General features: G+C 36.9%; 1 protein-coding gene across 1 annotated transcript; it reads right to left on the reverse strand.

The window, feature by feature from the left end:
* Positions 1–7,290: 7,290 nt before the first annotated feature.
* LOC306851046 (forkhead box protein L2-like) lies at positions 7,291–11,615 on the reverse strand. The gene is made up of 2 exons (XM_079387092.1): positions 11,502–11,615; positions 7,291–8,912 (listed from the first exon to the last, which is right to left on the reverse strand). The coding sequence occupies exon 2, from the start codon at positions 8,897–8,899 to the stop codon at positions 7,979–7,981; it is 921 nt and encodes a 306-aa protein (XP_079243218.1). The 5' UTR covers positions 8,900–8,912; positions 11,502–11,615; the 3' UTR covers positions 7,291–7,978.
* Positions 11,616–12,099: the final 484 nt, after the last annotated feature.

A 12,099-nucleotide genomic window follows, 5' to 3' on the forward strand; every position in this document is an offset into this window, starting at 1 on the left:
AGTGGTGATAGCGGATATATTGCAAATTTGGGTTGGGAAAAATTTATATTTTAATATTCACCCTTCCGTTGTTCTAATCCTGCATGACTTTATTTCTTCTCTGGGATATAAAAGAAGATGATAGGCAAATTGCCTCAGTTCTTAGCGTATCTGATTTGACAAAATTGACAGAATAAGAATGAAAAGAAATAAAAAGAAAATCTGCAGAAAAACGGAAAAGGAAACTTTTCATGAGGACATTATATCTGTTAAGTTTACAGACATTGAATTTACCCCTAAAACACAATACAATGCAGTGCTTAATTAAAAACGCAGGGGAAACATGAATGCTGAAAATTCCTTTATATAAACACATACATTGGACCCTATATTTTTGACCCCATACTGCATGGCCTTCGCCATTACCAGAGAGAAAATCTCTTTTCCTCATAAGAGCAGAATGTCACTGAAAGGATTAGGGCAAAAGGAAGTGCTGAAATTCTGAAAGTTTATTGTGAAAAAATAAATGTATGTATTCATATAAAATTTTCATAATGAAATTGTTATTAAGTTGCCTGTTTTCAAAAACAACTTTTTCAAATTTACAGGATCAACATTTTACAGGTTTCGTTCACGTTCTCCCATTAGAAGACAAACTTTCTCGTTGTGCTTTCCAGGTGTTTGGGCCAGCTGAGGTCTTTATAGTTTGCAGATCCTTACTGGTTATAATGGTGGTTCTGGTGCTGCGGTCATTTTAATTCAGCGGACTCCCTTACTGATGCACTTACTGTTGCTTGTGTTCCAGTTAGAAATGATCAGATCTAAATTTCCCAATAAGCATTTACAAACCTTTAATAAACCTTCTCCAGTCATTCCTGTGGTGAGCGGAGGCAGAAATTGGACTGGTGGAGGAGATCAAGTTTCAAAGCACAAACTCTCTTTCAGTCATCCCACACATGACTCCATACATGTGGAACTGTGTGTGTGTGTGTGTGTGGTTGTATATACATGAAGGAATGTGTTTGGTATTTATTTAGGGGATGATGAGATGTATTATTATTTGCAACGGAGTTGTTAATGTCTGAAAGGTGCATTTTATGTGAATGTTTTAGGTTAAAATGTGCCACATATTGGTTGATATTAAATGGGTGGACCCACAAGCAGCATGCTTCCATTATTCACCCATTCCATTCTTATTTCATTAAACATTCCGTAAATGGGATCCAAACCAGCCCTAACTCCTAATCTTATCAGCTGTAACTAAACACACATGGCACTTGAAAGGAGCCCCCATGCCTAGGCGTATAATTATGGGTATCATAATATAATCTTTTTTCTTTTTTTTTAATTGTGAACTTTATCCAAGAGGTATGTAATTGTTTGAAAGGGCATTTTTTGCTTCTAAATTAGATTACATTTAAGATCTCAATTGCAGAAAGAGCTGTGCTGAGGTGGTAAACCAGGTGGGTAAATGGAGGCTATTAAAAGACTTCCATGGTTTTATTTAAAGGGATAGCTGTCCAAAAATCATCATTTACTCACCCTCAATTTGTTAAAAACCTGTAGGAATTTCTTTCTTCTGCTGATCACAAAACACATTTTTAAGAATGTCAGTAGCCAAACGGTTTCTGGTTATTATTATTATTATTTCTTTTCTTTTATGGAGGTCAATGGGTACCAGCAACCGTTTGGTTACCTACATTCCTCAAAATATGTTCCTTTATGTTCAAGAGAAGAAAGGAACTAATTTAGGTTTGGAACAACTTCAGGGTGAGTAAATGACAGACTTTTCAGTAACACTTTATTTGACCTTGTTACACGTTACATGTAGACTACTTACTATTATAATAACAAAATATTATGCATAATTACATGCAAGAAACCCCAAGCCAAACCCTAACCATATACTTAGTACACATAGTTAATTATTACTCGGTTAATTAATATTAATTAATATTACTCAGTACTTAAACGCTACAGGGTTGAACCACTCTATAATGACAGCTGTAGTCAAAGTCAATGTTGGAAAAGGATGTTAGTAGAATATTGATGTCAGCACATAGTTTGCTGATTCAAATTCAGGAAATGCGTGTAATGCAAAGTCCACTGAGTTTTATTAATAAATTATTATTTATTTCTCCTTTAGTTTTCCAGGAAAGTCCCATTGAGATGGAAATATCTTCTTCCGGGTAGTTCTAGCTGAGATGACCGTAAAAAAGTTTCAACTAAAATAAAAAAATAAAAAATAAACACACACACACAACAAAATTCTGTACGACCAAAGTAAAACAGTAATCATGAATCAACTAATTAAAACAGCAACAAGGTTCATTCATTACATACTGCAATACATTTAAATATATATATATATTCAAAGAAGGACTTGCTTCATCCACAACCAAGGAGCATATAAGAGAAAGCTGATTTCCCATATTCTGAATGGACCCTGGGTACTTCTAACTAAATCCCAATTGATTATCTGGTGGAATAGTTCTTTCTACGCAAGCATAAAAGACAAGTAATTTAATTTGGAGGCATCGTAGCAATGCCTTTACAGTAGACAACAACATATGTGATTTCCTTCTTTGATTATAAGCATGATACAAAAATAAACAGAACTAAAGAATAACATGAGCACCTGAATGTGAGGACTACACTTGAACAGAACCTGACTATACACCATAAAAGACTTGACAAACTCACCAGCAGCAGCTTACAAAAAAATAGACAAGACATTAAAGAGACTGAAACATGAAGTGTACACACAAGGAATAATGGCATAAGATGCACCTGGAAGTCAGTACCTCGAGCGGAGCTGCAGAGCTTCAAGAACACTTGAATGTAAGAACTAGACTTGAAGAGAACCATAAACAGAGTTGACACCAACAGCGGGTTACACAAACAAAGCTAGACAAGAGTCTAAAGGAAACATAATGACATAAGACACACCTTAAAGTAATCAAGACAGTGAACTAAGCTGTGTTTCCCAAAAGCATTGTAAGCTTAAGTACATCGCAGACCCATTGAAACCAATGGAGCTATGATCAACTTAAGCTTACGATGCGTTTGGGAAACACAGCCCAGAACAAGACACATTAAGCAAAGGTAGCATGTGACATGATCACACGAGAAACAGGAAATTACATGATGAAAGGCAACATGATTATGACATACTTCAAAATAAAAGACATCAAAACATATACAAAGCCTAAAACAGATGTGACAATGGGCAAGAAATATTAAAGGTTATTGGGATCAACATCCTTCTTCTTATAAGACTAATTCTGAATTTGTGTCAAGTCAATTAACATATTTTAGATAAATTAAACTAAATGTAACTGAAAGACAAGAGAAACTAACTCTTAAACTTTGATTACCTGCATCTTTTCTGTATCAACTTCTAATAGAGAGATATTTGAATGTCATTGTTCCTATAAAACCAAAATTGATTGATTGATTGACTGATTGACTGACTGAAAATCTTGTGTTGACATTCATACTGTTAAATAGCATACAACTGCATGATAAAATTTGAATGACCTTGGCTACCCGAGGTCATTCCGAGGTTCCTGCGTGATTTAGCAAGAATCTCTTGCTTTTATTATCTTCTAAATGACAATGACACATTACTTATTTTTAGCTGCCCATTTTTGAACCTCATTATGGACATCTGCATTTTCTTCCTAGGGTGAAGAGGTCACCCATACAAACTTTTGTGCACATTTCCCATTTGTAAACAACTGTGGCATATCATAATACACCCCAACAATAATTCTGGCATAGAGATGTTTCTTTAGTGTCATCTATTGTTCATCAAAGCCAATAACAGAAAACATCACGTAGGGTGAATCTTCACTCCATGCCCAAATGTAAAAGGAGGAAAATGATAAAATGAATCCACTCATCTAACTGACCAAATTATTTTGGATTCGGACAAAAGTCATGTGCTTCATAACAATCGCCGGATTTTGTGCAAATCAAATCTCTAGCTATTTTCCTGTGTATAGCAAATACAGCTGACCCCTGTCTCCTTTTCAATAGTCGCGGGGGCGCTCGTGAAAACCACTGCTGTTCAGTTTAAACCTTTCCCAAGAATCCTGGGAATTCAATTGTGTACCCAAGCACTGTGAAACCGACAACCTGTGCTGTGACACCAGGTCAGTCAGGTCAGCCAGCGGAAACCCCAGGACCATCATAAACCTATTCGTCAAAGATCTCAAGGATTAACACACGCTCAAACCCTTCTGATGCGCCTTTATACACACCTGTCAAATACTGTATGTTCAAATGAATAATCTGACTCCATTCGTCTTGTTAGTTTTTAATATGTCCGCGCCAAACCCACGACCTAGTAAAAATTTTACGCCCAGACACTTCATTACATTTTTGTGGATTTCATTTAAAATATGAATACAGTTTAGTAATATGTAGGCTAACTGTGTCCACCAGAAACGACAGACATCACTGCCTGCACACTTTCAGCGCCTTATTAAAATGCATTTTTATTTTTATTTTCTTGCAAAAAAATAAAATAAAAAACTTTTGGTCAATTCAACCCAGCGCGAGTGTGTCGCCCAGTTCTTTATTAATGAGAACAATTAGCAACGCCGGCTTACCTACACTCACTCAGCCTGCTATGGGTAAACGTGTTGTTGGCTGTCGGTTCTAAAAGGGTAATGACGCGATTTTTTTTTATTAGATAGCCTATCTAATAGGCTTTTAATCAATTTGTGCTTAACGATCTATTAGCCTACACAGTTAGGCCTATATAGGCATACCCTACTGCTTCTAGGGGTTTCATGTTTCTCCCGTTTTTATCGGACTTTATCGGATATATTAAATATTTCCACTCCCACTGAATTTCATGCATAAAGTTGTTTTGCCAATTTGTTTGTAGGCTACCAGACTACGTCCACACAAATGTGTGGCTAATTCATTTTTTATTTTATACTATTTTAATCAATTGATTAATTAATTATTGGATTAAACAAACTTAGAAGCAATATTAATGAATGTTTTCTACTTTTGGCATGTGATGATACAGTCATAGCTGTATTAAGTTTACATGTAATTTGTCCAGCAGGTGGCTGCACGTGTCCGTGTCCCTACGATGCGCTTTCGCTCTTTTGGATGTAGACCACTTATGTAACGATGCTTTTTGAGAAACGGCCTCTACCTCTAAGACTCGTTAGATGCTTTTAGGCAACATAGATATGAACCAAGCAGCCTAATTGTGTAAAAGTGGACTATAATCTGAACAAAATCACAAGAATATATTTAGGCTATATATGTTAAACCGTTTATTGAATGTATAAAATATTAAAATAACATTTAAAAAATAATAATAATATTGATAACATTAAGCAAAAAGCGCTAATAAATTTGACCGACAATCGATTGACAATTCAGCACTTCGTTAACAGACAGCGACCCTCAGATTGTTGTTGTTATATAATTAGGCCTACTATAAAAGACCTACCTACTGATATAAATGGATGACAATTGGTTTATAAATTATTGCAAATATAGGAAAGGCTACAGTGGATTCGCTACTATTATTGCCAACTAAATTAGGATAAGTTAAAGGGATTTTTGTTGAATGTATTGCTATATATGATCTTTGTCCTGTACATGAACTGTTTTGTGGATATACCTGTGATCAACCCCGTCAATAAAAAATAGGAAAATTAGGAAGGCGCAAAGTTCTTTTTTGACAACATCCCCCGATGCGCTTTTTGGGGACATACCAAATAGCTTCGGCTACATATAGCCTATACTTTTGAAGGGGGCCCACCTTTACTCCCACTGGCCCTGAGTATCCTGCATGCGGGCGTATTATGTGACAGGCTACACACCTGGCACCTGAAAATGACTGTGGCAGACGGATGGGGGTGAGGAGACATGAAAACTATAAACAATCATTATAGGATACATTCAATCAATCAACGAACAACATACCTTCTCCATATAACGTTCTTCGTCTTCTGCCATTGTTGTTGCTGTTCTTCTTCTTGTTGTTATTAAAAGTGAAGTGAAGTTTATCTAGGAGTTTGGTAATATATGTGTCCACATATTCGTGCAGTCCTAAAAATTATTATCCAATCTTAAATTGAGTTTGGCCATTATCGGTAACTCAACGAATAGCCAACGCTAGAAAAATATAGGCCTAATGCATCTTTAAACCGGGATCTTTAAAACACTGTTTACTTATCTTTAGTAGACTACGTGACAAAATATGTTTTCCTGAAACACTGAATGAGTCAGACACACTCCATAACCTGTTCAAGCCTCATGCTTCGCAAACAGAGGAAGTCGGTGCACTTTGTAATAACTTTAATCAAATAATCAGTAAGAAACATAATCGTAAAATCTGTTTAGCAAAGTTTCATTACATGTCTAATTATTTCAATGTAGATTAACTATAATTTAATAAACATTCGATATTATGTGAAAAAGCTTTTTAATGTTATTATTTGACAGTAACCAAAATGGGTTATTTTGTTTACGTACACTTTTCTTTATGTTATGTAAAATTAATAGTGCAAAAACATGCTCTTTATTTAACTGGTAGTATTATGGGGCTTTGATAATAATTGTAATCAGTTTCGATTAACCTCTTAAGTTTTTTCTTTTCTTTCAGATAAGCATATTCACTTTCTAATTAATATATGCAAAGACAAACGTGCATTGTATTACAACAGTCGTGTACTTATAATATACAGGCACGAAATAAAAAGCGACAAAATGCGAAACTATTAATATATGAAATAGGGCCTAGTTGTTAAAAATGTTAAAATTGTTAATTGTTGACACCACATGCGGGCAATGGTTTGTAATAACATAAACACAACAATATTTTGTCATTTTTTTGTAGTGTCTGACATTGATTCGACATGGCTAAATATTTACAACTTCAGCAAAATTATTTATCCCAGCAGATTACGCAATTTTTCCTCATCTACAGGCTCCATTTTGCTTTACTTACTCGGATAAAAACGACTGTTTTTATAGGCTTTGGAATCGCGAATAGCTTGCATTGCACGAGCAACATTATGGTGCAAAGAAATTGTTGTAGTTTTATTTAGAAATTATTTTCTTACAGTGACTTATCTCGCATAAACCTCTAAATTACACGCCTGTATAAACGTAAAATATGTTGCTACAAAGATTAAATAATTAGTTGAAGGCCAGATCTGTAGTTGGCTGAATTCTTAAACAAATCACTTTGTTATAAAATAATAATAATATTAATATGAATATTAATAATCGCTGAATTATACCTTATAAATTATAAATTCCAAAACAAGTGTTAAGTTCACAAAGTGTTTATTAAAGAATAAAAACTAGACCTATTGAAAAAAAAGAAAACAAGATCGAAAAGTGCTAGTTAAACATGGCCCCAATGTGTCATATACATTAAAATTATTTCTTTCTTTTTTTCTTTTATTAGAAAAGTCCAAACTGGCAGTCACGTGCTCTGACCCCTATATGACACCATTAAACACTGAAACAAGAGGCCAAAACACAGGTGTGTACACTTCGGTTTGTATACCTGCCCAGAGCTCCACTGTAACACATTCAAAAGCGAATATAAAAAAAAAAAAAAAACAGGGTTCAGAACCCAATACTTCACTCCAGAGGCATTGACAGAATGGATTCAGGTTTACATGAATTGTAATTCCATGTTGATTATACCTTCAATCTGCTGGCCATCCTTTCATTTGTTTGAACTGTTTATACACAGCCAGAACATAAATGTCCACGAGTCTCCTGTGAAGGAAAATGTGATCTTTATTCCCTGCATCAGGCTGGCTATTCTCGCCCAGAAAGCCGGTGCTTCCACAGTTTGCGGCTCCTGTAAAAGTTTGTCCTTCTTATCAGTCTTAAATCAGCAGAAATTTATGAAATGCCTTTCTGTTTTTTAAAATCGATGGACCTTGTTTTTATTGTCTTTTAGCAAGAATGTTAATCTGTCTTTGGTCTCATGCTCGCAGCCGAGCTATATATCAATCCGCGCGTGTAGCGCGGAGTGTTTGCTCTCGTGGTCCCAGTACGAGCAGTGCATCATGGAGAGTTCTGCGGGTTGACGCGAGCAAGCAAACTGCAGCCCTGTTCCGTTACCGGTGGACACCGGAGGGGCTGCAGCCGTGGCGGGACTCAGCTGCTGCGCGTGCGGGAGCGCATGAGGGTGCGTGTGATGGTGGAGATGATGGTGGCTCATTCCATTGTAGGTGTTCATCATGCCCGGGAGACCTGTGCTCTGCGCCCGCGAGTACGGATTGTACGAGGACGGCGCGGACAAGCCTTTCACGTTAACGGGACTTAAGTTCCCACTGCTCATCTGACAGGAGGTATAGGGCATAGGTGCAGGAGACCACGAGTTATTGATAAACCCTGACTGCAGATATTTGGGCGGAGAGAGGTAACCGTACCCGTCACCGCCGAAGAGCGATTTGCCAGGCTGGAAATGGGTCGGTGGAGGCCTGAACGGTCTCTTCATGCGTCGCCGTCGCCGGTAGTTGCCCTTTTCGAACATATCCTCGCATGCCGGGTCCAGGGTCCAGTAGTTGCCCTTTCGCTCGCCGCCGCCCTCCCGAGGCACCTTGATGAAGCACTCGTTGAGTGACAGGTTGTGTCGGATGCTGTTCTGCCATCCTTTTTTGTTCTTCTCGTAGAATGGAAACTTACTGATGATGTACTGGTAGATGCCGGACAGCGTGAGACGCTTCTCTGAGCTCTCGCGGATTGCCATCGCGATTAACGCCACGTAGGAGTACGGCGGTTTCTGGGTCGGGTCAGATTTGTCCGGTCCCTTCTCGGGAGGGGTTTCCTCTTTTGCTCGGTCTTTCTCCGCTGAGCTCGAAGTAGCGTCCATGAGTAGCATGCCGTTATCCTCGGGGCCTGGGTAGGTGGCCATCATTGCGCACGCAAACCTACACCAAAACAAAACCGTGGACTAATAAAAAACAGCCCAGCAAAGCAAAAATGGTCTTGATGACAATCTAAATCGTCAGACTACAATCATGTAAAGACTTCCTTCTAATTTTTTGTAGCGTGTGCAGCTTAATTTCAGCGTTAAGGGTTTTACAAAGTTCTTGCGCTTCAGAGTTTCTCCTCAACTAGATACCCACGGAGAAGGAGGGCAAATTGTGGTTTGGTTTCTCCTTAAGCCCGCCTTTTCTTTCCTTCACACACTCCCTCACATTCACACATATTTGATGCGGTAGGACATAAGCTTCCTGATTCGTATGCCTCGAAAGCGATTTATCTGTTTTGCTTCATACCCTCTAAATTCTGTACTGTGTCTCTCACCACAACAATTGAACCAACAACTGGAAACCGACACAGTTTTAGAAGACATAATTAGTTCATATAACAGGTGCAGGAGCTGAACTGTTATACAAGGTTCTGCGCAGTCAAACAACTTTTAAAATTAACCAGCCTTCGTCCTCAAATAGAAAACGAGATTAAATGAAAAGGAATTATAAACTAATATTTAAAAACAATATTACAAACTGTTATTTTTACTACTTTTTTAGTAGCTAGTTATATTAGTAGGCTATATATCACTATTCAAGTCTATGTCTTTCAGGTTTACCTCCTTTTGGATTAACTGCAACCTTATTTGACAGGCTATATTCCTGTTTTCCTACAATGTTGCTACAATGAACTGTTTTTATTTATCTTGTTTTATGTGTCATTATTTATAGCGTAGCGCTGAATATTTGGCTCCTAATTGTTTTACATTCTTGTGTATTTCGTTAGTTATTCCCAAGATATTTTTGGACTAATAAGCGTTTGATTTGCTGCCGGTTCTGCTCATATCCAATTATAAGCATGTCGCTTTAAGTAAGAAAGTGTTAGTCAAGAACATGCCCAAATGGTAAGGATAATGTGACAAATCACTCATATGGGATCTGTTTTAGTGGATCACATTGCGCCACAATATTTATCTCCATTACGCAGGCTAGCCCAAATGTGTGTCATGTTGGGGTCTGGATCTGAATAAAATTTTGATTGTAGACAATATCATTGCATACAGCGAGACATGAAAGAACCTCCCTCTTTCAGCACCAACCATCTGTGCATGACTGATTTCTGGAGACATTAGCCTGATGTTAAGTCGCAAATTATTCCCCAAAACAAGTCGCATGCCCGTAAATAAATTATGTATTTACATAAATCATTACAGCTTACATGCATCTTTCTCCTTTGTTCTTATTAACTGAATATGGCAAAAACAAATAGCCCCCACGAAAAACCGTTCTGGTGAAAAAATGCCTTTAATAGCCTAATTCGCAGTCTGTGAAGGCCTACGTAAATGTAGCCCACTTAGAAGGAGCAGGTTACAGGTTAACTGCATATTTACGAATTGTAATAAATAGGCTACATTTTTTTAATAATGAAATTAATTCCTCAAGAAAACAAAATTCTCAAGTTCTTTAAGATTTAAACAAGTAAAAACTTTTTACACTTAGTATACTTATCAACCAAACACAACATAATTCAGTTCTATACAGTGCGGATGCGACCATAGATAAATGTATCGGCGTAATTCTCCTCGTGCGTCTGCGTTTAAAAAAAAAGTGGGTTAAGGCCTATTGTTTTTTTTACAGGTCAGATGCTGCCAGGTTTTTAACGAGTCTTGGCCACTTGCCTACAATTGGCTATTCAACACAAGACAAGCTATGACCATTCTTCATCACCGTTGGGCCTGACAGTTTCTTTGCGGATGCTCTGAAGTAGCTATTACTTAGCGAGCAATCCACGTGCTGGGTGAGAAAGGCTACAGCACGTTAAGAGCTTGACAGTGTAGGGCACAGGATACACGTTATCCAACATCGCAGTGATAGGATAAAATACAGCATGATTCAGTTCCATGAGGTGAGAAAAAAATCAGGGAAATTCAGAAGATACGCATAATAGTCTAACATTATGAATTAGCCTAAGACAATCTATTAAATGTTAAAAGTATTATTACTGAGTCTTATTGGACAAATAGCCGTCGATAGAAATGCACTAGCCTATACCCAAAATACAACTCGGTTCACCGTTAATCAGTGACGTAATTCTGCTCAAATTTGCAAACAAGTTCATCCCATAACAAGATTATTAAAGCAAATATTCGTTAATTAGGGTTAAGCAGAATATTTTCCGTCTGGCGAAATGAATGAGAAAATCTTATTTAGAGTTGTTGAAATTAGTCAGTTGAAATTAGTCAGCCTGTATTTATTCATTAGAAAACGCTGTCAGCATCACAGGTAGCCTACTATTTTAAAACTGTTTTAAATGATCAAAATAACAAATGTATTTAGCAATTTCCTGTCATGAGATTTCAAGAACGTTTTACTGTAATTAAATTAATAATTATTTATTAATAATAGTTAATAAGCTAAACATAGATATTTTTTTCCACAAAATATTCCCAAAAACAATTAACAAATCAAATATTTTCCTTCAAGAAAAAGAAAACTTGTTTTTCTTTTAAAATAAATATACACACTATAGTTGTAAAAACTCACCGTGGTTGTTAGCTCTCAGATTTTGAAAGATAGCAATAAAAATGCTCTTTCAGGTGTGAACAAGATCCATCGTTTGTTACAGGCTCAGTGAGGAAAGGGATAGCGAGTATGTGTGGAGAGGGAAGGAAGGAAGAGGGAGGAGAGGGAGAATAAGGAGAGAAATGTAGAATGCATTAGTTTGTGCTGCGTGCTTAAGTATATACTCTGAAAGACAGAAATTCCCGTTCCCCGCACTTTCTGAAATCGGGTTAAGACATGAGGGCAACGTTTGGGCGTGCGGGAGGCACACACTCGACTGTTTCACTATATTATGTGGACATTTCATAGACTTCCATTGTTTTTATAGTTTATTAGGTTAATGATCTTTTCTTCTGCTTAACCCAACCTAGTTAGAATATATTTTAGTAAATATGGACAAAAATTATAATGCAAGTGGAAAGTGAGTGTAAGGAAGGACTCATTTGACTCAAGATGTTCTTTCTAATAAAAAAGTCTCATATGGCTAAAGTAATGTTCTGATTGATAGGCTATATATGGGCTTACACTACACTTTTAAATAATCATTTTTTTTGTGCATGCATCGTTTCAATTGTATAAA

Source organism: Barbus barbus, assembly GCF_936440315.1.
Source record: "Barbus barbus genome assembly, chromosome: 31".
NCBI lineage: Eukaryota > Metazoa > Chordata > Actinopteri > Cypriniformes > Cyprinidae > Barbus > Barbus barbus.

What these genes read in the sequence shown, in the direction of transcription:
- LOC306851046 (XM_079387092.1), bottom strand. Translation starts at nt 8,899, where the DNA reads ATGATGGCCACCTACCCAGGCCCCGAGGATAACGGCATGCTACTCATG.